Here is a 26,099-nt window from a genome sequence, read left to right as displayed (position 1 = left end):
TGAAGAAAATGAGTCATACAAGGAGGAAGATGAAGGTCAACCAAGTCCGGGTCACTCTAGACCAAGTATTACGACACATTCTAAAAGAAAACTCAGAAGGGTCATATTAGTGTGTGACTCTGTTCTGAGGGGTGTCAAAGGCCCAATATGCAGACCAGACCTGCTTCATAGCGAAGTCTGCTGCCTTCCTCGGGCCCAGGTGAAGGCCCTCAGGGTAAAACTCCCTGTTCTAGTGAGACACAAGGACTACTACCTTCTCTTGGTTTTTCAGGTAGGTAGCAACAATATTACCAAGATAAGTCCTAAAACAATGAAGAGAGATTTCAGTGCCTTAGGGAAACTGCTTAAGGAGTTGGGGCCACAAATAGTGTTGTCCTCCATCCCTTCAGGTGCAGGGATGGATGAAGAAGATTGTAGGAGAACCCAACAGATGAACTTGTGGCTCCGAGACTGGTGTTACCATCAGGACTTTGGATTTTTCAATCATGGGTTAGTCTACAGGATGCCAGACCTTTTGGCATCAGGTGAGATACACCTGTCCCAGAGGGGAAAAAGGATCTTGGGGCAGGAGTTAGCTGGGCTCATTGAGAGAGATTTAAATTGGATTTGAAAGGGGAGGGGGACAAAACTTGAACTCCCAGACATAAGCCCCAGGGTAGATTACCACAGTTTGTGGGCTGTTGTGCCCGTGATGATCCTGCCATCTCAGTGGAGGCAAGGGATGGAGACATGCACCATGACAAAGATGCAAGGGATATTGATGGATCAGTAACCATGGTAAAAGCTGTGAAAGCTCAGGCTGGACTCAGGAACTCTAAATGCAAAAAGGTGCTGGGGACATCAGCCCATCTGAAGTGCATGTATAATAATGCACACAGCATGGGTAACAAACAGAAGCTTGAAGGCATGATGAAACCGGAAAATTATGATGTAGTGACTGTTATAAACATGGTGGGATGTCTCCCATGACTGGAGTGCACCAGTTGATGGCTATAAGCTTGTTAGGAGGGATAGACAAGGAAGGAGAGGCAGTGGGGTGGTGCTGTATGCTAGGGACTATTATGATTGTATTGAGTACAAGTGTAGTGATGACAGGGTGGAGTGTCTTTGTGTTAGAATCAGGGGGAAAGCCAACAGGGTGGATGTTGTAGCAGGAGTCTACTATAGGCCACCCACACAGGACAGAGAGGTGGATGAAATATTCTGTAGGCATTTAGGAGAAATCTCACGATCGCTTGCCCTTGTTCTTGTGGGTGACTTTAACTTCCCAAACATCTGCTGGAAATACAACACAGCAGAGCAGGACCAGTCCCAGAGATTCCTCAGATGTGTGGCAGATAAGTTCCTGGCACAGCTGGTGTGTGAACTGACCAGAGAAGGTGCCCTGCTGGATGTCCTCTTTGTGAACAAAGAAGGACTGGTGGATGATGTGGCACTTGGAGACTGACTTCGGCACAGCGATCATGAAATAATACATTTCTCTATTAGGGAAGCCAGGAGATGGGGCAGCAGGAGTGACATCCTGGACTTCCAAAGGGCTGACTTTGACTTGTTTAGGCACCTGCTTGACAGAATCACTTGGGAGATGATCCTGGAGGGTATAGGGGTCCAAGAAGGCTGGACAGTCTTTTAGGAAGAAGTCTTAATGGCACAGGAGCAGGCAGTCCCCAGGTGCTCTAAGAGAAGCAAGCGGCAGAGAAGACCACCCTAACTGAACAGGGAGCTTTGGCTGGAACTCAGGGAGAAAAGGAGAGTTTACAGTTTTGGAAGAAGGGGCTAGACACTCACAGTGATTACAACAACACTGTGAGGCTATGCAGGGCAGAAATCAGGAGGTCTAAAGCCCAAATAAAAATCTGGCTTCAGCAATCAAGGACAAGAAGAAATGTTTCTGTAAGTATGTCAAGAGCAAAAGAAAGACCAGGGAGAGCCTCCATCCCCTGCTAGACACAGGAGGAAACATAGTAACAAGTGATGAGAAAAAGGCTGAGGTGCTTAATGCCTTCTTTGCCTCAGTCTTTAATAGCAAGGTTAGTTGTACTGAGGGAATCCAGCCTCCTCAGCCAGAAGACAGAGACTGGAAGAACGACCCCCCCTGCAATCCAGGAGGAGACAGTGACCTGCTGCATCACACAGACACACACAAGTCTATGGGACCAGATGGGATACACCCGAGGGTGCTGAAGGAGCTGGCTGGGGTGCTCGCCAAGCCGCTTTCCATCATTTCCCAGCAATCCTGGCTGAGCAGGGAGGTCCCAACAGATTGGAAAATGGCCAGTGTGATGCCCAGATATAAGAAGGGTTGGAAGGATGATCTGAGAAATGACAGGCCTGTCAGCTTGACTTTGGTGCCTGGGAAGCTGATGGAGCAGTTCACCCTGAGTACCATCACACAACACGTGCGGGACAGCCAGATGTTCAGGCCCAGTCAGCATGGGTTTATGAAAGGCAGGTCCTGCCTGACAAACCTGATCTCCTTCTACGACAGGGCAACCTGCTTATTGGATGAGGGAAAGGCTGTGGATGTTGTCTACCTTGACTTTAGTAAGGCCTCTGACACCTTTTCCCACAGCTTTCTCCTGGTGAAACTGGCTGCTCATGGCTTGAATGGGCACAATGCTTTGCTGGGTAAAAAACTGTCTGGATGGCCGGGCCCAAAGAGTTGTGGTGAATGGAGTTAAATCCAGTTGGCGGCCAGTCACGAGTGGTGTCCCCCAGGGCTCGTTTTTGGGGCCACTCCTGTTTAACATCTTTATTGATGATCTAGACGAGGGGATCGAGTGCACCCTCAGTGAGTTTGCAGATGACACCAAGTTGGGTGGGAGTGTTGATCTGCTCGAGGGTAGGGAGGCTCTGCAGAGAGACCTGGACAGGCTGGAGCCATGGGCTGAGGCCAACTGGAGGAGTTTCCATAAGGCCAAATGCCGGGGGCTGCCCTTGGGCCACAACAACCCCAGCAGTGCTACAGGCTTGGGGAGGAGTGGCTGGAGAGCTGCCAGTCAGAGAGGGACCTGGGGGTGCTGATTGACAGCCCGACGAACAGGAGCCAGCGGTGTGCCCAGGTGGCCAAGAAGGCCAATGGCATCCTGGCTTGTGTCAGCACTAGCGTGGCCAGCAGGTATAGGGAAGGGATCTTACCCCTGTACTCGGCACTGGGGAGGCTGCACCTCGATTCCTTTGTTCAGTTTTTGGGCCCCTCACTACAAAAAGGACATTGAATGACTCAAGTGTGTCCAGAGAAGGGCAACGAAGCTGGTGCAGGGTCTGGAGCACAGGTCGTACAGGGAGCGGCTGGGGGAACTGGGGGTGTTTAGTCTGGAGAAGAGGAGGCTGAGGGGAGACCTCATCGCCCTCTACAGCTCCCTGAAAGGAGGGTGCAGAGAGCTGGGGATGAGTCTCTTTAACCAAGTAACAAGCAATAGGACAAGAAGGAATGGCCTCAAGCTGTGCCAGGGAAGGTTTAGACTAGACATCAGGAAGTATTTCTTTACAGTACGGGTTTTTAGGTATTGGAATGTGCTGCCCAGGGAGGTGGTGGGGTCCCCATCCCCTGGAGGTGTTTAAGATTCGGGCTGACATAACACTGAGGGATATGGTGTTGTTGGGAACTGTCAATGTTAGGTTAATGGTTGGACTAGATGATCTTCAAAGTCTTTTCCAACCTAGATAATTCTGTTATTCTGTGAGTTTGCTGTGGGGGCAGATAGCTACTCAGACATTGGTTAGTGGGGGTTGAGCAATTGCACTGTGTATCACTTCTCTTGTTTTTTTTTTCTCTCTCTCTTTTTTATATTCCTTTGTCTTACAATATGTACAAGTATATATTCCTTAATAATGTATTATTATTATTGTATTTTATTGTTATTATTGTTACTTTGATTATATTTTGTTTTATTTAGTTACTAAAATAGTCTTATCTTAACCTTTTCTTTCTTTTTTCGTTGGATTCTTCTCTCCTTCCCACTGTGAGAGGGGAGGAAGAAGTGAGCGGCTGGATGGTGTGTAGTTGCTGATTGGGATTAAACCACAACACTTCTGCTGATGAAAATCTGTTAATCTATTGTGGCAGTCTGTCTGGCCTAGCTGTTGCATATCACATAGTGTTTTGTCTGCCTTTATAAAGAGTTTGCTTTTTTTGTGGTAGTTTTCAGGGTGCCTTTCTCAGTTCTGAAAGAACTTTTGAAGCAAAGCTTATAGAAAATTAGCCTGATTTCTCTTCACTTTTACAGAACACTGTTGATACAGACATTGCTCACGTTGATCCTGATTCAAGAGCTTGAAACTTGTTATTCCAGCTCTGCATTTGAAGAGTAGTAGTGTACATTGATAATATGTTATATGACAAGTAGATGACGATAGACAAGAACAAATAACTGACAAGACAGCATATGTGTCTTCTGTAAAGCTACAGGAATATAATAGTGCCTTGGTTCAGAAGCTTTTTTCTGTGCAAGAAGGGGCCAGGAAACAGCATCAAATTGAGAACAGCTAGAAGGAAATTTATTACTTGGTTTTGGTCCTTGAATACACTGCAAAGGACCTAGTTGAACTAGTTCCAAAATACCGCCCCTTCAAGACTGAAACAGCTTTTGCCCACACTGCTTCTGGATATGTATGTTTTTTAATAAAGAATTGAGTGTCAGGAGTTTTACAAAATGTCTTAGAGTGTAGATTTGCATTCCTGTTCATCTCCTTTTATCTGGAAAACAGGTAAACCAAATGTGTCTCCTGTTTCACATTTCTGAGTACTCTTAAATTCTCACCTCTGATTGATAGCTGATTACGTTGCAGTACTTCGGGAAATGTTCATGCAATACGTATGTGACACATAAAAGTCCCAGCCTGTGCAAATGGGATTTCTACTTGTTGAAATTGCATGAATTTAGAATTAATGATACTTTGATTCTTTTTGTAGTGCTACTTAAAAGATTGTAATGGTTGACTGTAAATCTCTTGATTTGTCATCATTTCTGTACTACTTTACTGGTCTCCACTGCTGTGAAGTGTATATGTCAGGTGATGAGAAGCCTGAGACTACTCTTGCAAGCCTCTTCTCCTGTTTAAGTCAGATTCAGGATTTGGTATTGCAAACTCACTTGGGGTAATGACCTTGCAGCAGCCAAGGCAGACATTTGAAATGTTTCTGATTTTATTTATTAATTGGAATTTAGGGTAATACTTTGTTTCTTTCAGACAGTGACTTATTTTAGAGTAAAACAGAATTTTGTCAAAATGAACTGGTAATTAAAGTTTAGAATCTTAACCAATCCTGCTGCTCCAGTTCCAGTGGGATTATTACTTTTCATTTATTTGAGCTACACTTGTTGGGAGATAATGGACATGTGAGCAATCCTACACATGTGCACACCTCGGCAAGGATATAGAACAAAGAACACAGCAACCAGCTCCAGGAGAGGGGTTGGGCGGAGAAAGTCATTTGAGTGTGGCGCTTATTATCCAATCGTGAGAAGGCTTGAAGTGCGTGGACAAAGCTAACTGTCCAGTCATAAGGATTGCACCATGTACCATTCGCGTGCACAGGAGAAACCTATAAAAGGGCTTGCTTACCTTCAATAAATTGGCATTGCTTGGTCATACTGGTCGTGTGCCTGTCCATAGCTCCCGCATCTGGCGCCTGAACAGGGACCCTCAAGATTGGCACAAGTCTTCGCTGGGGACTTGAAGGAGGTGCAATCGAGGGTGGAAAGCTGGTTGAAACTGATCCAGACCCTGCCCCGGGGTCTGAAGGTGAGAAGCAGTGCGCTGTAATTTGGGTTGAAGATCCGCGAAAAGAAGAGGCGGCCGGGGAGGAATGGGGTCTGTTCTCGGCAGGGATGAGCAAGCAGTAGTGAAAGTCCTCCAAGATATCCTCTCCATGAGGGCATAAAATAAGATAAGTCCACCCTGAAAGGCTTGGTGAAATGGAGCTGGGAAAGATGACTTATCTCCAGTGCAGGTCTCATATTTGAGATATCTACCTGGGAATCCATAGGAAAAAAGCTTTGGGACGCGATCAGTGAGGGGGGGAGGTCGGCAGAAGTAGTGAGTGACTATTCCCGTGCTCTGGAAGCTGAATCGCGGGACAGTAGAGGAGCTGAGCGGTGACCGTGCGGCTGGCGACCGCATGGCTGGTGACCACATGGCTGGTACTTCTGCCTTTGCAGCTGTAGAAGCGGCTTCTGGCTCTGATATGCCGCCTCCGGTGCCTGCGCTGCTGGCAGATTCCATCGCGCTATGTCAGCCAAAAAAACTGTTTGCTTCATCGGTCGCGCTGGCGGGGCCGCAGCGAGCTGCAGGGGTTAGACCGGGAGCTGAGCGGGCGGGAGCGGGCGATGCTGGAAGTGCGCCTGGCGCCATGAGAGTGGAGAGCGAGGGGAGAGCGGGGGCATCAACGGAGCCCAGCGGGGGGCGGGGCGCAGATGGGAATGTGGGCAGAACCGACGTATCGCCGCCTGCACCTTCCTCGCAGGGAGAGAAACCCCCGCCTCACAAGTCGGCGTTTCAAACAAAGGAACTTCACTCTTGCAACTTATAGACAAGCTTGAAAAACTGGCTGCAACACGGGAGGAGAAGATGGAGCACAGATCGTGTACCTTTTCATCTGGCAAGCAACTGCAACCGTCTGCTCCTGACCCGCCACCTGACTGTTCAGTTTCAGTACTTGCTTCTAATCCATTCTTGCCATCATCACAGGCAGAGGCTGCACTTCCTTCGTCTCATCCTACAACTTCACATCTTTTTTCTTCACAGGTGCAGAGTACCTCTGTGGCCATGCACCGATGGAAAGGGATTATTAGAGATGCTATAGTGGAGGGGTCTTTTATTCCTGAAAGTGTACAAGTGTTTACTGTTTCTATTAATAGTGTTAGCGGTACTCATGAATGGGATCATTTAGACTGGAAATTGCTTGAAAAGGCTAGAGCTTCAGTACTGCAAAATGGTCTTCATCATCAATTAACAAAACAAATTATTAATTATATTTTTTCATCATCACTGTTAATTCCAAAAGATATTGATCAAATAGCAGCAGTTACATTAACTCCATCTCGAAAAATGTTGTTTGAAAGTGCATGGGCTAAATTAGCTAATAATGAGCAAGCTCAGCCACGACCACAAGGTGATCCACTTTATCTCGTTCAAGCGCAAATGTTGTTAGGTACAGGACCCTTTGCAGCAGTAGATCTACAAGTCAATTTCTCTAATGAAGTGTTGTGACTATTGCCGTCAATAGCTTGTCAAGCCCTAATGTCTGTGCCTGATACAGAAGGGAAACTGTTGCAACAACTAGTTCACACTCTTGATCAGAGAAGCGTTGTCTACTTTATTATTCACATCAGAAGTCACCAATCCAAAGAAGGATTAGGGTATGGAAATGAACTAGCTGATCAATTGGTTGCTCCAGCCTGGTCTGGGCCCTCTCCAAATTTGTTTGCACAAGCTAGAGAATCTCACAATTTTTTGTATCAGTCAGCAAAAATGTTGCATAAACAATTTAAAATTCCTCTTGCGGATGCGAAGGGCATTGTGGCCTCTTGCCCATCCTGTCAAAAAGTAGGGTTTGGTCTGGGATCAGGAGTTAACTCACGGGGCCTATCACCTTTACAATTGTGGCAAATGGATGTTACTCACATAGCAGAATTTGGTAGGTTAAAATATATACATGTTGTTATTGATACCTTCTCCATGGTTATTTGGGCTACAGCTCAAGCTGGAGAGACAGCTAAACATGTTGAAAAACACTTATATAGTTCTTTTGCTGTACTTGGAGTGCCAAGAAAGATCAAAACAGACAATGGTCCAGCATATATTTCTGGACACTTCCAGTGCTTCTGTATCTTATGGGGCATTAAACACTGCACAGGAATTCCACACTCTCCCACTGGACAAGCAATCATCGAACGAGCTCATCAAACTCTGACACAAATGCTTCAAAAACAAAAAGGGGGAATGTCAGATATGATGCCAGCTGAACGATTAAATAAAGTTTTATATGTTTTGAATTTTTTGAGGCTTACAGGAGAACGTCAGGAACCACCAATGATGACTCACAGTTTAGCAATAAAGAGTGATGCTGAACAATCTATGGGCACACAGCAACTGTTAGTTATGTTCAAAAACTTAAATACTGGGCAATGGGAAGGACCTGTTAAAGTACAATTAACAGGCAGAGGTTATATGTGTTTGCTTACAGATCATGGCTTACGGTGGGTTCCATCTCGCTGGGTGCAGCCTTGGAAAGAATGTCAAGCTCACAATCCTAAGCCTTGCAATGGTTCTAACAGTGATTAATGCTCATACATTCTGAACGTGTTTATTGAAATCCCTTCCAAACCAGTAGCGGCCCAAGTTACATAGGAAAGGTAACTATGTTCACAGATAGTTGAAGAAGTTGTTACAAGGGGAAATTGTTGGAATTGTTGTAATTGTTAGAATTGTTATGTTTGTTATTATTTTGCCATGCTTAGTTTGTTGTATTAATAATCGTTGGAAGAAAGCCCGCACGGAATGTGGATTGCTCAAAAACAAAAAGAGGGATATGTTGGGAGATAATGGACATGTGAGCAATCCTACACATGTGCACGCCTCGGCAAGGACATAGAACAAAGAACTCAGCAACCAAATCCAGGAGATGGGTTGAGCAGAGAAAGACATTTGAGTGTGGCGCTTATTATCCAATCGTGAGAAGGCTTGAAGCGCGTGGACAAAGCTAACTATCCAATCATAAGGATTGCACCGTGTACCGTTCGTGTGCACAGGAGAAACTTATAAAAGGGCTTGCTTACCTTCAATAAATTGGCATTGCTTGATCATACTGGTCGTGTACGTGTCCATATCTCCGCATCCACTACCTGTACAGACTTACCAACTACACAATGTTGTTAACAGTTAAAATGTTGGCTTTTCAGAGCAAAGTAAAATGTTATTTTTGTGGTCTTTTTCTCTAAACTGTTCTTTTGCATTTTTGGAGAAGCCTAGTAGAGATAACTAAGTCATCTAGAAATGTGAGAGATCAGTCTGTAAGGGTAGAGAAACAGACTATCCGTGATTCTTATGTAATAATTAGTTTACTTCACAGTTGTTAAAGAATTTTGAGATTATTAGTGACATACTTGCCTTGAGGCAGGAGGCTGTTCCATGGAGTGTCATCCTCTAGATGTCCAAGCCTTCTTCCTCAAACTTCCATTGTGTTTCTGTCTTAGCCTGTACTTTTTCATAACTTGTTTCATGTTATTGTCCTCTCTTGTGTGATATAAACACTGATTTGAGAGTTGAAATGCTTCTTCAGTGAATTTAGAGATTTTACACCAGTTTAGTACTAGAGCTTTTTTAAGAGAAATGTTTTGAATCAAGATGGTTGACTTTTGATTTTGGATTTTTTTTTTTTTTTTTGCTAGTCATGACAGAACAATGCAAGATATTGTTTACAAACTTGTGCCAGGCCTCCAAGAAGGTAAGCTGTTGTGTGACCTTTCTTATAGGTAGTTTTGCACATACTGTTTTAACACTTAAAAAAGTTTTGGGTGATGAAAATAGGAGGGTGAACTGAGGAAAATACAGTGGAAAAACATATTTTTTAATTTGTGTAATTTCTAGTGAGTAGTTTAATTTCATACTTGTACTAGCAGCAATTGAGGGTGAGGGTGTTGGGAGGAAAGATGGGATGTTTCTTTGAAAAGCAGTGTTAAGTAAAGCAGAATGAGGGTTCAGCTTTTAAATGTTTGTCACATTAACTCATTTGGTCTTGTTAAACTGTGTACTTTAAACCTGTTGTGCCAACTTTCTAGAATTCTCAAAGGTAGAATGTAATGCAGAACAATTTAGTTTCAGTGATGTTTCTGCCACTGTGTGAATCCTTTTGTAGCAGGTAACTTTCAGGCATAATCCTCTTTGCAGCTGGATCTGTTTTACCTATAGAAGTACTTTATAGTAACTGCTCTGTAATTTTTTGTCTTAATGTGTGGTACAACTCTCATTTAAATAGAGTATTTTAATCCATTTAAGCTTCAAAACCAGAATATTTTCAAACATTGATAAGATTAAATAGATTATTTAAAAATTATGTCTAGTATATAGAAAATCAGAACTATAAATAAAAGTTCAAAAACAGTAATTTGAAATATTGTGGGAGGGATTCAAAATAAGGTATGTTATTTTACATACTATCTAATTCTAATGGGAATGCTATAATATTAGCTATATGAATGACTTTGTATTATTCTAACTCTGAAAAGTAAAATGAGGAATGACTTGATACGATCAGAGACATTAGTAAATGCTGACAATACCGCTATTTGTTGGCAAACCTGTTTCACTGAAGAGGGAAGGGATTTGAAATAACTTCTTAAATATTGCATTAGAACTTTATTACAGGGATTAATATTTACAATTTTAAACAGCGGAAATGAAAAAGCAAAGGGAGTTTTATCACAAACTGGGCATGGAAGTTCCAGGGGACATCAAAGGGGAGACGTGTTCTACAAAACAGCACCTAGATTCCCATCGAAATGGTAAATAGTCTTTATTTATTCTGTATTGAGCGGGTGATGGCTAGTAAGTTGATGAACAGACATTTGGAGGTATGTACCTAGTTGGTTTATTACAATCACAATTGTTTTATAACACTGCACAATGCAGTGAGTGTAGGATTGTTGATTTGTCACTTATTTGTGCACAGAATCTTTCTTTTTAGCTGGACATAGCATATTACTCTTAGCAAAGGAGATCTCCAGAGTAGTGCCTACATGGGGGCCGTGAAATTACCCAGCTTCTGGGCTGCTAGCAGTTGAACTGAAGGTTGCTCTCTGTATGTATTCCTCCCTTTGATGCATGGGGATGTTAGCAGCTAGTGTTGCTTAAGCAGATAAGCACAAATCAGGAAAAGCAAGTTGATTCTGTACTGCAGTCCTGAATTGTGCTGCTTTAATCATATTAGCATCGCAAGCTGCTGCAGAGTGCTATCCCATATATCTGGTTTCTTATTTAAGGTGAAACTAAAACAGATGAAAATTCACACAAAGAAACTTCAGAGGAAAAACATGAAGAAGATAATGACTACCACCGAAGTGATGAACAGGTGAGCTCACAGGGCATGTTTTAGTTTTATCTTGTATTTTAACTTTAGTGCTTTGATAAGCTAACAAAGAAGAAAAATAGCTGCTTCAAACTATTTTTTCTGTCCTCTGCTACAAACAAGATGCAGTGTTGCTCAGTGCTTTTGTGTAAGCATGAGTTTAATCTTTGGGTTTCAGCAGGAATGGAGAATGCAGTGAAGACATTTACATTAAGATCTGATAGTTCTGTTTGTTTATAAGTTTCCAAAATATTTCCTTTCAAAACACATTCAGGTTATTCAGCCCCCTTTCTGAAGGAGTGTATCACAGTGTTATTGTGATACATTGAGCTGAATGTTTATCAGTAATCATGAATGAAACCTTTTGCACTTTTACTACCTTACTATTTATTTTGTTTTAAACCTCTATACCATAAAAATAGTATGAAAGCTGTGAAGTTCACCATTAAGTTTTAAACACAAAGCATCTTTGAAAGTGAAATCTCATTTTGGGATAAACAAACCATCTCTTTTATGTTTTCCTGTTATGTGTGTCCAGAGTACAACTTGAATTAATTTTATTTTCAATGATAATGTATGAGAACCTTGAAAGGGATTGTATGTAGTACTAGATCCAATTACTGCATAAAGTAAATCATCACAAAGACCTTAGACCAAGTAATGAATAACTGGATGAGTAAAAAAGTGAGAATTGAAGCATAGAAGTTAGAGACATCTGGGGGCGGGGTGTGTGTGTGGGGATAATCTTCAGAATTTAAAAAATGTGTTATTTCATTTGTATCCTTTTTAAACAATAAATTATCTTTTAAACACTTTAAAGTGTTGGTTTCAACTGGATTTAGCAGTTGCATTAAAAGCAAGATGTTAGAAGCAACCACGTGGCAATGGTATTCTTACTATCTATCTTAGTCTAGCTTTTGACATAGGGTCCTCTTGAGGTATTGGCAGCCTGTGAATTTGGACTGGAGCAACCTTGTTTTACCATCAGAATTCTTTCTTGAACTTCTTTGTCCAGATCCAGTTTGGCTGCAACAGTGCTTTTTACTAGCTGACAAGATGTTAGAAAATTTTTTTTTTAATAGGACTATGGGCATTTCAGTTTAAGGAATACTAACTAATATTGTACTTTTTTCACATTGTTGTATTAATAAGAACTGTATATGGAATACATAATTATAACTGCAGAAAATTGTTCTGGCCAGTCCTGACTTCTTGCTTTTTCCTGAAGGTAAGCATCTGCTTGGAATGCAATAGCAGCAAATTGCGTGGATTGAAGCGAAAATGGATTCGTTGCTCGGCACAGGCAACAGTCTTGCATCTAAAGAAGTTCATTGCCAAAAAACTTAACCTCTCTTCTTTTAATGAGGTAATATATATATTTTTTTAATTATTTTGCAGATAAAAAAACCTTATGAAAAGTGTGGGATTGTTCCTTTGTAAAGGAATGTCTTTTAGTATGATTTTACTTTCAGAAAACAGAAGGATACACTGTTTCTTGAATTATGTGTTACACAGCCATCTTCTTGTCCTTTCTTGGGTCTATACAGGACTCGCCACTTAGTTTGCAGATGAATAGTTCCAGTGTCTTCAGAGAAAAAAAATGTCAAACATTTGTAGTAGTATCTGAAATACATTGTTTCAGGTACTGTGTCCCAATGAATTAACTGTTGTCTTTGTTTTGTCAGCTGGACATATTATGCAATGAAGAGATTCTTGGCAAGGACCACACGCTCAAGTTTGTAGTTGTTACTAGATGGAGATTTAAGGTATGACACAGTGGTTCCCAGTAAATCATGAAATGGCCAAATAAAATGTTTATAAAATAGGCATAATTTGGAACTAAACTGCAGTAACTGCAAACTCTATAAAAATATACCTTAATAAATATCTAATACAGCATTCTTAAACACCAAGTATTAATTTTGTTTCCAATAAAATGAAGGAAATGGAAATTCAGTATTAATTGCAAGGGAAAAGGGAACACTGCATCAGCTGTCAAAATGTCATCAAGTCTCGCAAAGGAAGTGGAAGCCACAAGGAGGTATTTTTAGCTATTCCAGGTAAAACTGGTTTTAATCCACATAGGGGAAATTGATTATTATGCAGAAAAGGCAGAAAATTTCAACACAGTCCTCTTCTGTAGCTCAAGAAGGCTGGTTTACTTCTAAGGGAGATGCAGTAATTGCAGTGCTTGTCTGCCTTAGTTAAGGAAACTTCTAGCAACGTTTAGTAGCCATAGACAAGGCTGGTTAAAATGTTTGAGTACATCTTTGACTTGCTTATTGTGGTTTCTTTAAACAACTTCCTTTATGCAATTGAATAGTAATCAGCAAGGCATTTATTTTGAGTATTAGTTATCACATTAATAATGGCAGCTCAAGTGGAATGGGTGTAAGAATGCATTGTATGTCAGTATATGTGTATTTGGGGATATTTGAATTAGGAGTTAGTGTTCATAATGGACAAGCAACACAGTCTGAGCTTACAGTGTATACTGACATAGAACCACTTGATGGCTTTGGTTGCATATCTAGAAGTGCAGGTGGGAGTAAGGAAGCATTTTTCTGTTTTAGCATAGAAAAACAATTGACTTGCGTAAGAGTTACAGGATTAGAAGTCAATGGTCAGTCTTTGAAATGCAGAGAGGTCACGAGTGGAATCCTACCGCAGTCTGTTTTGTATGATGTTCCTGGTGGACCTGGAAAAGGATTTGAGTAGTGCAGTAACAGTGCACTGACAACGCTGTGTTTTTTTAGGATGGTGAAGACAGGTTGATAACAAAGGATTAAAGCAAGCCTTTACAGTTCTGAGTGACAGGTGATTAGTGAGCACCTTAAGTTCAATGTAGATACATATAAAAGGATACAAAGCAAATGTTAGGGGTTTTCATGGGGTCGGGGGAAGAGAACCAAACTAGCATCAAATTGATGTGCAAAATGATGTGTACAAGTCTACTATTCACCTTTCTCATGGAAATCTATGAATTTGTGAGTCACATGGAAAAGGGAACTGTAAACTGACAAGTGAAAGAGGTGGGGGATGTAAAATGAAACTGGGAGGTGGAAGGTCCATAATAAACAAGAGGGAGCAGTTCTTTTCATGAGACACACAACTCCTTGGTGCAGGATGTGGATGTTAGAAGTTTAACTATTCATAAAAAAACCAATGGATAGGCTCACAGAAGAGGAATCAAGTGAGAGCTGTTAAATATGAAGTACCATGTGCTCTTATGCTGCTTTCTAGACATCTGCATTTCTCACTTGGGAATGGGTTTTCCAAGTTCAACAGACCTGGCAGAAGTGATCTTAAGGTGATCAGCTCCCAAGACAAAACGGAAGAGATTCTTCATCTCTTGTTTGAGCACCACAGATTAAATTGCATTGATGGGTCAGATAGTTCATTTTTAAGCTTTAGTTTAGGAAACAAGTGTGTTGCTTACTGAACAAATCAGTGCTGGTTTTGTTTCTTAACTTCCCTGATATTTCTGTCTTGCAGAAAGCACCTCTACTGCTACATTACAGACCCAAAATGGACTTGCTGTGAGAGAACTTTATTGTCCTTCTGGACAGAGTTTTTTGCAGAGACTATCATCTGGCACCTTCTTAGTGCACCACTAATCACATGACACAAACCAGCTGAATAATTTTGGAAGACTGTAGGGCTTTCATAGAGGACTGTCCTTCTGAGTATTTCTTCTAGGGATGTATTACCTAGATTTCTGGACAGAAAATATTTATACTTTTTTTTGTATGGAAGAAAAGGCGCAACTCAGCAGGACACTACCAGCACTAAGTTTACGGATACTGAAAACTCTTCACAGTTCCATGTAGCTCAGCCTGATTTATCTCTTACAGTTACACAGAAATAAGTTAGAATGCTGTGGGGTCATTTAAAAAATGTTGCTTTTGACACCATTGTATTTAGTTACTTTTCACATTCTGAATCTTTAGAAACTATATTTTTGCAAAGTGTTAGTCTTATATAGCATTGCCTGATTGCATTGGCTTTATTCAAGTTATTCTGCAGAGCATTGACCATGCCTGATGATACAGTGACTGGTGATAATTTATTATGCTGCTTTGAAAACTTCTGAAAATCTGGGAAACCAGTAATTTTGTCATTGTTGCCCAGTTATTGCTCTCCCTCACTTTGTGTTTTAGTAGAGTTTTGATACTCACCTATGCATGTTGATTTGGTAAGATTAATAGAAATTATTTCAGTTTATTTTAATGTGCCCTGTTATTTTACTGTGGCATAAATTTTACCACATAATAACAAATACTCAAAAGTGCTAGACTGGTGAACTTTTTAAAAAATAAACATTTCTTATGTAGTTGTGGCTTGCAGAAATCAGTTTTTAATTTGGAGAGAAATTACTCTCAGTAGCTATTGAAACACTGACTCTTGGGCAACTTTGGGTGATACTGCACAGTTTTGATTTCACTGATTTCTCAGATCCTTATGGGCAGCTTTATATTTCCTTTACCTGTTTTCTTAGGAAACCATAGCATTTTCCTTAACACAATTCCTAGTTGTATTGGGGTGGAGGTGGTGGGGAGTGTCAGACAAGATTATTTTAGCACCTTCTGGCCTTAACCGATAATTTTTCTTGCATCAGCCCTAATGGATGCAAGGCAATGTATGTATGTGTGCATACATCTTACACACTTATATCTATATATGTTAAAGGATGCATCCTCAGTAGCACCTACCAGGGTTCACTGCACTTTGTAAGGCTTTTTGAGATGGTTGACTTTCTAAAAACAGTAGTTGAAAGTGATTTCTGCAAGCTATATACAGTATAGCCTATATAATTGTGAGAGTGTTTGTCTGGCACAGATGTCAAGTGACTGAAAACAGGCTATGCCATATTATTGGCAGCTGGAAATAGTTAACCTTCTAATTTTCAGAAGAGTTTTCCAGTCAGCTGAAAATGCTAGTTGTTATACCTATTATTAAACCCTGTTATTTTTTTGATAAATTGTCTTTGAGTAAGAAAATTTTGGATAAAAAAGTTTGCCTGTAACTGCCCTTCCTCTAGCTGTGCTCTTTCACCTCTCATGCTAGAAAGTATTAGTTGTTATTCCATAACTAATACTCCATAAGCTGATACTGCAAGAAGTTTATCCAAGCATTTTAAATCCTTGTCCTCTTCTTGAGTTCTCAAAGTACCACATTCCTCAGCATGTGTCCCATAATTTCTTTCTCTGGAGTCTTCAGTCCTCCTTTCTCATCTCTGTTGCTGCAGAAGGAATGCTCCCACTTGTGCTTACCTTTGAAAACAGGGCTCTTCATTTTTAGTTACAGTCACAGATGTGAATGGCAAAACGAAAAGCATGTGAGCAGAGAATGAAAGGAGCCTACTGAGCTGTGGAGATGGAAAAGAGAACCACACAAAGGCCAAAAAGTGCTGCTGTCCTTGCAGATGAGTGTGTAGGATAGCTGCATTTGAGTTAGACAGAACTCCACATTTGGGCTGCATGGCTGGGTTTGTTGGGGGGGGGGGTGGTGGTGTGTGCATGCATATGAACAATGGAATTGGAACTTGGCTGTGGTTTTGTCTTACTGTTTGTGGACTCAGATATATGTATTTTAGCTTTTTTTTTCTGTCTGTAACATTACTTGAACTGGCAGAAGAGAACAAATGAGATCATGGGTCTACCAGTTTTCTAATCTTTTCATGAAACAGTGAATGAAGGTGGTATGGATGTGTACACAAAACTGATGTATTTGGCCTTTCTGGAGTTCTTTATGTGGCTGTCACTGTCCTAGTGTAAATAAGAGACTGACTCCAGCTGCTGAGGCACTGATAATATGAATAGGGCTGTTAGTGTCCACCCTCTCTGCATCCTGAGTATACAGACACTGGCTGTACCAGTTGTAGACATAAAATTAAGGCTGCCAGGCAGCATTCTGATTAACCACCTTAATCAGGATATATATACACATAAAAACAAATACATGTATATATATGAGATCTGTCTACCTCAGAGTGTGTGTGTACTGCAGAAACCTTTTGTATGACAAGATGCAGTGCTGTTAAAGTACATCGAGATTTTGGTACTTTCCTGTGTACTTGTGCAACTGAGAAATTAGTTACAAACACCCAAATTCAGAAGCCTTTTAAATCTATCTCTTGCTGTAACAATCTACAATACAGAACATATAAATTTAGAAGCATCTTTAGAATCACTTGAATTTGTTATGGTGCTATCAATATATTGAAAACTATGTTTATACCTATATGGATACATAAATTCAAGCCAGTATTAATACTTAAAGCTGGGGTTTTTGCTCATAATAGTGTGTAGCTGCTTTGACAATGTCTTTAATCTGATAAAACCTCAACAGTAAGAAGAAAAAAAAACAAAACCAAAACCACTCAGTTATTTTTGTAAATCACATGTCACAACATCTTTGCTACATCCTTTAGGAGGGATGTGACTGTGTCTGGACCATACGTTTATTTCCTTTAGCCTTACTAAAAGACTACAATACATTTGAATTGAGGAAGGTCTCCTTTAGGTCAGAGCCTTGTTTCACTTCTGTGAAGCCTAAGAGACAGTGAATTTATATCAAGATTATGTTGGGTAAAGTAATCCTGATACTGTTCAGAGTTAGACTAAAATTTGGACTCAGCATAGGTACTCTTAGTGCTAGTTGTTACATGTTAGGTTTTTTGGCTTTTGTGATGATGCCATTACTGTGAAGTAGTTTTCACAATTGCTTATGCTGGTAAATAATTGCAGTAAAGAAGTATCTTATTGCATTATACTCAGCAGCAATGAAACTGATGAATCACCCAGGCTCAGAGTCTCATGAAATATAGTTTCATTAAACATAGAGAATTCAGATAGAATATATAATATGGAATTTAAATAAGATTTGGGGTTTTAAAGTTAAACTTTATGAAATTATTTATTCTATTTTAAACCTTCTGTCTTATTTTACCATCCAAGTATTTTTGGTTTCAGTGATCCAGCTTTATTTACGAGCATATAAAATGAAATTGTAAGATGTTTTTACAAGCTTCTTCCTTTTACATTAAGTTTTATTTGTATGTTTTTTGTTTTGTATGGATAAAGAGCATTACTTGTGCTTTTGTGCAATAGGTTTGAAACATGCATTTTATTAGGCATATGTTTAAATTGTAAATGTAGCATCTACTTACTATTAAATTTAAAAGGAATGTAGATGGTTTCTCTCACTTGTTCAAGTGGGGTTTTTTGGGGGACTATTTGAGGGGACTTTTTTTTATTTCCTTTTATCTTAAGAGTGAAGTGTGAGATTTAAATTTGTGTAAGTACAAGAACTATCTGTCAGCAATATTTTAAAATAAAAGATCTTGCAGAAACCTTAATGTGAATTGTAGAAGCAATTGGCAAGACTTGCAGCCTATCCGAAAATGTTTTGTGCCATAGTTATGTCTGGTGTATTGGTGTACCATCAGACCTGGGAATATTTATTTTTATTGGTTGTGCAATAGTATACACAACACTATCACCTCTGGGGATATGGGACCATAAAAAATAGCAGACTACAACTGTGATGGTGCTATTTTTTCCAATAGGCTATGAGCTTATCTGGTTCTTACTGTCTTTATAACATCATAGGTAGTCCTAGTAGATTGAGTTTTTTCTACGGGATGATAAATATAACCATATAACTAGCCTATTTTACAGCGTTATGCATCTTGCCATTGAGCTAGATATAATAGGAAAAAGCCAACCAGTCTGAAAATCAGCAAGATGAATTAAGTACTTAAAATAAGTACTTGTACAGAAGGCTTGACTGTACAGAAAAATCAAGTTGCTGTATTTCCTCAGGTAATCATTTCAGTTTGGATGTTTCACTGGAAATGTTAATGCAACCTGTGCTTCAGTTAGTCTGCCTACAGTTGATAACAAGGCAAAAGATTTTTACATACACTAGAATCTCTACATAAGATATAATTAAGTGTAACTAAGATCTTGAGATCTGTTGCTGAATTAAAAAGTTGCAGAGAGTACAACATTAAGGAACATGGACAGTGCTTCAATCTCTGCTTTAAATTTGCAATCAATACAGATGCTTGCTGGGAACTTGTGTCTTGTGGCAAGTCAACAGTAATGTTTTACTGTGGAGTTATGGTTTATTTATATGCAAATTAAAGCTCTGGTTCTTCTATTTGATCCATCTTTGATCATCCTTAGGGCTTTTAGGAAATCTTTCAGAGCCACAGTGACCTGGCCAGATACTAGTGGTAGGGTAGGAACTAAATGTCCAATTCTATGAACATTTGTATTGGTAACTTTAGTAATAATCTGGATGGTTCCACTCATGCAAACAGGTGTGGCTGAAGGAAGAAGCCCTAATTTTTTAATACTGATATTCCAGTATTTTTTTATTTTCACTTGAAACTCAAAGCATTTGTTTAATGGAATCTTGAATTCAAGTGACTTTTCTGGACAAAGGGAGAGTTTGTTCTTTCCTTCTGCAACAAGATTATTTTACAGTTAAGGAAAAATAAGCCAGTGCAACCACTAAGCCCTTATCCTTATATGTGGCATAGTAAAGATTCTGGAACTGTCACAGTATAAAACCATATTTTTGGCTTAGCTTCATTTGAAAGTTTACAATTTTTTATGCTTTGCATTGCTGTGTAATTTTTGTACTATTGGTGGCCAATTTTGTCTGAATAAGCCTTTTGGGATTATTGCTTAATGTTTTGATTTTATGCTAGCGAAGCTTGTATCCAGTGTTTTGCCAATTAATATTATATGCTTGGTAATAAAAGCAGAGAAACTAACTGAAATACTGTCAGGCTGCAAGTTACTGTCCAATTTGTTCCCAAGAACATAAGGAACTAATCATCATAATATAGCACTGAACAAACACAGCATGACTGAAACAATGGTGGCGTGGCATTGCATTGTCATAATCAACCTTTTACTCAGAACTAGCATGGCCCAAAGTATTACTCTACTGCACAGAATGGCAATATGTTTGTGACAAGTGTGTGGCAAGTAACTGACAAGAAACAATATGACTTCAGCTACAAAGAGGAAACACACAGTTGTCCTGATGTTTTTAGGCATCTGTGGATAGAAAGGTACTTTTCCGACCTGTATGTGTTACTTTCAATCTGACCCTTACCTGATGATGTTGATGCACAGGGGCTGACTGCAGCTTTCATGTAGACACATGCCAGATTATAAAGCATTTCCACACATGCATTCTGATTTAATTTTATTTTACTTTGGTGAGCTGCTAGGGGAAAAAGACCTCTTACTTACAGGAAGCTTTGCTTAATGAACTGAATATGTTTTGCCTTTGAAAAAATAGGTCTACTGTGGTATTTGGCAAACATTGGTGCTTACCCTCTTTGTAACTTCAAGAGCTTTTTCCTTCAAGATCCTTGAGATTTATTTTAATACCTGAGCATATCAAAGGTATGGGGGAAGTTTTAAGTAAAATTAATTGAAATGCCCAGACAAAATAATACAGTGAAGCTGCAAAGCTACAGTAATTGAATTTCTTGCAGTATTTATATGTAGTAATGCAAATTGATAGCTTGTGAAACCCTCTGTAAATACTTAGAAGGGAGGAAGGGCTTTGATTCCTGCTATTGGCTTGTTAGGAGCTGCCAACAACTATGGTCTGGCCTGAAGTCAGGGTTTGATTCATACATGTTTCTTACTTGCACTGATAGTACCAATGTATAAATGTCCTGAAGAAATTAGGCATTTGTCACATACCAGCTCATTTAAATACCAGCATGAGAGACTTAAAGCGGAAAGGTCCCTTTGCCTGTATGTAGTCACTTAAAAGTAACTAAATGTTAGTACTAACTGAGCAAGCATTACATTTCTTACATCTTTCATGCTGTCATTATTAGTGCTTCTAATACTTCCTCGAACTTTGTACTACTGGTTGCTTTCTTGTGTCTGTAAACTGACCAGTGATGGGCCTGGGTCGGTGTGCTGCTTTCCTTCTTGCACTTTCAGCAGCTATTACAGAAGTCTAGAGATGTGCTTGGATGGAAGGCTTCTGTTTCATGGGAGTGTGATAAAAGATTTTCTGACCTCTGTTAATGCTGGAGTAGTTAAGAGATGACAGAAGCTTCCTTCACCTATGCAAGCAAAAGTACATGGACACTTAGTGCTGTACACAAATTGTGGTCTCTTTAATTGGCACATACATCATGAAGAAATCTCTCAGATTTTCAGGAGGAATGACATGTATACTTCACTTCAGGAATGATTAAAGCACCACCATCAGTGTCTGTTGTGAATGTGACCTTTGAAATAGTTGTGGCAACAATTGTTTGTAAGTCAATGCTTTGTATCGTCTCAGGAAAAAATACTTGTAGAACTTCAGACTTTCTGGCTTGATTTGGACAGAAAAAAACAAACCTGATGCTTTATATTTTATTACCATTACTTTGTGTTAGTTTGAGTCATTTAAAAGTAGGCTGCAAAACACTGTTGAAAACCTAAACAACAGAAATACATGATGGAACTGAACATGGTGCTAATCTAATAAATAAGAGTAAAACCAATTCCAGTTTGACTGAAATTCCCAAGACTTACAACAAGAAATTGTGCTAATAGTCATGTTAACTAGCACTGGAAGCATAAACCTGCCCTGCAACTAATAGCAACGAACTGCATTTTTTACCCCACAAGTAATTCAGTGTGAGAAAACTCTAACTGGTATTATTTTATATGCAACTGGTCTTTTCTTACTTGGCTGATTGAGTATTCTGCTATAAAAATCAGTACTTACAAGTGTAATATCTCTTTTTGTGCAATCCTTGGGCTTTTCTTCTCCCTTTCTTCCAGACAGCTCCAGCCACACCTCCCCAGGCCTGTAGCCATGCATGGGACTGTTGTGGCCCAAGTGCAGGACCTGGCACTTGGCCTTGTTGAAGCTCATCCCGTTGGCATTGGCCACCGATCTAATCTATCCAAGTCTCTCTGCAGAGACTCCCTATCCTCATACAGACCGACACTCCCACTTAACTTGGAGTCATCTGCGAACTTACTGATGATACACTCTGTGTCCTTATCAAGATCATCAATAAAGATGTTGAACAGAAATGGTCCCAACACTGAGCCCTGAGGAACACCACTTGTGACAGGCCACCACTCCACTGACCACCACTCTCTGGGACTGTCCATCCAGCCAGTGCTTGACCCAGCAGACCATCCAGGCCATGGGCAGCCAGTTTTTCTATGAGAATTCTATGGGGAACTGTGTCGAATGCTTTTTGAAAATCCAGATAGACAATATCCGCAGCTTTTCCTTCGTCCAATAATTGGGTCATCTCGTCATAGAAGGAGATCAGGTTTGTCAGGCAGGACCTGCCTTTCATAAACCCATGCTGACTGGGCCTGATCCCCAGGTTGTCCATTATATGACTTGTTGAGATGACCTGCTCCATGACCTTCCCTGGCACCGAGGTCAGACTGACAGGTCTGTAGTTTCCTGGATCCTCCTTTCTGCCTCTCTTGTAGATGGGTGTCACATTTGCCACCCTCCAGTCCAGTGGGACCTCCCCAGTTAGCCACGACTTCAGGTAAATCATGGAAAGCAGCTTGGCGAGCATATCTGCCGACTTTTCAGCACCCTCAGGTGTAACCCATCTGGTCCCACAGACCTGTGTGCATCCAGGTGGTGTAGCAGGTCTCTGACCACCTCCTCTTTAATTGTGATGACCTCTATCTGCTTCCCCTCCCCATGTCCCAGCTCATGAGGCTGGGTGTCCAGGGAACAGCCAGTTCCACTGCTAAAGACTGAGGCAAAGTAGGCGTTGAGCACCTCAGCCTTTTCCTCATCCTTAGTTACCATGTTTCCCTCTGCATCCAGTAAAGGAGGGAGATTTTCCCTAATCCTCCTTTTGCCGTTAATGAATTTCTAGAAACATTTTTTGTTATCCGTAACAGCTGTAGCCAAGTTGAGCTCTAGCTGTGCTTTGCCTGTTTTAATGTTCTCCCTGCATAGCTTCACTGCACCTTTATAGTCTTCACGAGAGACCTGCCCCCTCTTCCAAAGGCAATAGATTCTCCTTTTGTTCTTGAGATCCAGCCAAAGGTCCCTGTTTAGCCAGGCCGGTCTCCTTCCCCGCCTGCTTGTTTCCCCGCACATGGGAACAGCCTGCTCCTGTGCCTGTAAGACTTCTCTCCTGAAGTATGTCCAGCCTTCCTGGACTCCCATATCCTTCAGGGCAGCCTCTAAGGGATTTTGTTAATCAAGTCTTTTGAACAGGTCAAAGTTCCTTCACCAGTTGGCTTAATTACCTTACTGTCAGGGTGCTGGGACCACACACCACCTGTTGCCTGATGCCATTTTGTCTTGTTTTGCACTTGTGACACTGAAGCTTATGCAGAGAAGTGAGGGCTGGGAAGGCAAGTGCAGCATCACAAATGTGATCCTTGTCCTAGGAGATGTGTATTTTGTCTCATGGCTCAAGCACTACCAAGTTCTCTCAGCCTTCGTATCGTTTTTATCACTAATCCTTAAATCAGGTAGTTTTTTCTAAAGCCTGAACCTACTTTGTAGGGAAGGGGAATCAAATTACTATTAAAATTCCTGGGCATGCCTAAGTTAAATACTTCCCATGACATACTCTGGCAGTGGACCTGCCTGTTTTTGGGGTCCTGGAGCACTTTAAAGAAATCAATTTGCTGACACCTAAATGCAATCCTTTGTGTAAAAAAAGCCTTGGAGAGAAAACTATGAATAATGCTTGTTAATCACAAGTCTATATATAGGACATTGCTCGAAGAAACTCACAGCTCACGTACACTGCCTGATGTGGGAATGAGGGGTGTTGTTTCTCAGTTTACTCCATGTTTCTCCTGTCCTTACTCTCACCTGGGGACTTTTCACCCATGCTGGATGGGGACAGGATTTCTCTGATCAACTACAGAACTCCATTTTACTTCGGTATTAAGGGACATTTCAGAAAATGAATAGATTTCAAAAGTCGTATTTCTGTCAAAGCTTTACAACCTCTGTGGTGTCTGCCATACAGTGGTCTGCTGCCTGGCCCACTGCCAAGTTCTGGGCCATACCTTGGCTCAACTGGGGTGTTGTCATTTCACTGTGCAAAAAAACTGTCCTTGGAGTGGCATTTCATACATGTAACCAGACCATCATCCTGAGCACACTCTGGAAGACATACACAGGCCCTGTCATGCTCTTTTACACAGGTGTTGCACAGTGGGGCAAAGCTCTGGGCTCCAGTGTAGGAGGACAGTGCTCGTACAGCTGGGTGAGGAGGACAGGGCCCAGGTTGCCGTTGCAGTTTTGTATGGGTAATAGTGCTTCCACCATTAGGTGAGGTGTCTTGTGAGGGACATGAAGCCTTGTTTTTAAGAACTTGTGCACAGACCAAGGGTCTGGAACAATAGTTTCACACCTTCCTGACTGAAGAACTCCCATACAATGTTTTCAAGTAGCAATATTTGTGTCACACAGTTTAGCTTGCCTGTCATGCAGAGGGCACAGCTGAGACAGGGAGTCTAAACAATCTTAGATTGATGGTGCAAGGTCTGCACAAAAACAAGGGGAGGCGTATGGGACTGTTCGAACAAGACATACCAGGTGTTGATAACGTTGCTAGGCGACTATCTCCTAGCCCAAAGAGAAGTTTCTTGTGGTCCTTGAAGTTGTATGTTCCAGCAACAAATCATCCTAGATTCTAGCACAAACTGACCTGGTGGTTTGGCCAGGGCCCAGGGAAACAACTGAGACTGCGCAGAACAACAAGGTGAAAAGTTCATCAGCGAGGAAGAGGAGATACTTCATCTATGCGACCCTCGCCCATAAATCTGCGACCACCGAACAAGGCCAAAGGAGCTCAATAGGCAGGCGCAAAGGGAGGAGACCTGATTACCATGAGAAGCGAGGGGAGGCGGGGGTAGACTATGTATATGTATAGGCGTTTTATGAATATGCACTATTCTGTAACATATAAGCTGGACGGGAGCTGCAAACGATGCGCATGCTTGTGGTGGAGCGATCCCCCATGCGCCCAGCGCTGAATAAACATACCCACTTTATAACTCCAAAAGTTATAGAGTGATTTCTCCGCAAATCATCTTGGCGACCCAGATGGGACTCTATCTCTGCTCGGCTGCCGTCGACTGCTGACGGGTGGACTTCCTAGGTGCACCCCGAGCTCTTCTCGGAGGAACTCCGCTCCCAGCTGTCCACTGCGGGAGCAGACAGGGACCATCTAATCCGTGGACAGAGGTATGTTTAAGGGTAACGGGCTGCTGGTAAGACGCACAGAGACGTCTGGCGCACGGCTCAGTCCCGAGGAGGGGGTATACCCATTTGGTTTTGGCTTTGGGAATCCGCGGGAAAGTAAGATCTTTTGGGGCAAACTACCGATGACTGGTATATAAGAGGCAGTTTGCATTTTGGGCAGTGTACTGGTAATTCCCGTCACCTGCAGGATCTTGCTTCAGGTCATCGTATAGTGCACTAATTGTGGATATACTGGCTTTGAACTGACTGCTAATTGTTTAATGGTTTATGATATATGTTACAAACGGACTTGGTGATTGTTTAAACTCGGTATATTTTGTGGTATGAGTGAAAAGTGTGATGGGCCCTTTAAGTGTCTGTGTGCCTGTGTGGTGTGAGTGAGAGCAGCCGCTGCTGTGTGTCTGTGTGCCTGTGTGCCTGCGTGAGTGAGAGGCTGCTGTGTGCCTGCGTGCCTGCAGGGGCAGGGTGTGAGTGAGAGGCCGCCGCCGCTGTGTGACTGAGAGGCAGCTGCTGCAAGATAAATGAGAAGTTTATGTTTGTTTAAATAATACACTGTCCTTGTATGTCTTGTGAAAACATTGTATGAGCCGGAGATGGGAGAGTGAATCCCTTCCCTGTCGGTTTGGATTAGATTTGGTCGGATTATTTGTGTAGAAGGAGTGAATGGTCGGCACAGGGAAATGATTTATACCTGCTAGAAGGATTGTACACAGCTCCTTCTGAGCGACTGGTAGTACCAGACTGAGTTCGTGAGAGAATCCCCTGCTTT

The 26,099-nt window shown here is 41.3% G+C and overlaps 1 protein-coding gene across 4 annotated transcripts in view; it reads left to right on the top strand.

The window, feature by feature from the left end:
* The window catches only part of PCGF3 (polycomb group ring finger 3), a 72,459-nt gene extending 50,733 nt beyond the window's left edge, over window positions 1-21,726 (top strand). For all 4 annotated transcript variants that reach the window (XM_074931394.1, XM_074931396.1, XM_074931395.1 and 1 more), the window contains 6 exons: window positions 9,396-9,451; window positions 10,398-10,508; window positions 10,986-11,074; window positions 12,300-12,437; window positions 12,757-12,837; window positions 14,567-21,726. In XM_074931394.1, the coding sequence (XP_074787495.1) occupies window positions 9,396-9,451; window positions 10,398-10,508; window positions 10,986-11,074; window positions 12,300-12,437; window positions 12,757-12,837; window positions 14,567-14,614 (523 nt within the window). In that variant the 3' untranslated portion in view covers window positions 14,615-21,726. The remainder of the gene's footprint in view (window positions 1-9,395; window positions 9,452-10,397; window positions 10,509-10,985; window positions 11,075-12,299; window positions 12,438-12,756; window positions 12,838-14,566) is intronic.
* Window positions 21,727-26,099: the final 4,373 nt, after the last annotated feature.

The sequence above is a fragment of the Athene noctua genome, chromosome Z, assembly GCF_965140245.1.
Source record: "Athene noctua chromosome Z, bAthNoc1.hap1.1, whole genome shotgun sequence".
Classification (NCBI taxonomy): domain Eukaryota; kingdom Metazoa; phylum Chordata; class Aves; order Strigiformes; family Strigidae; genus Athene; species Athene noctua.
The sequence above is the reverse complement of the archived record's forward strand: the minus strand, read 5'-3'. Positions and strand labels throughout refer to the sequence as shown.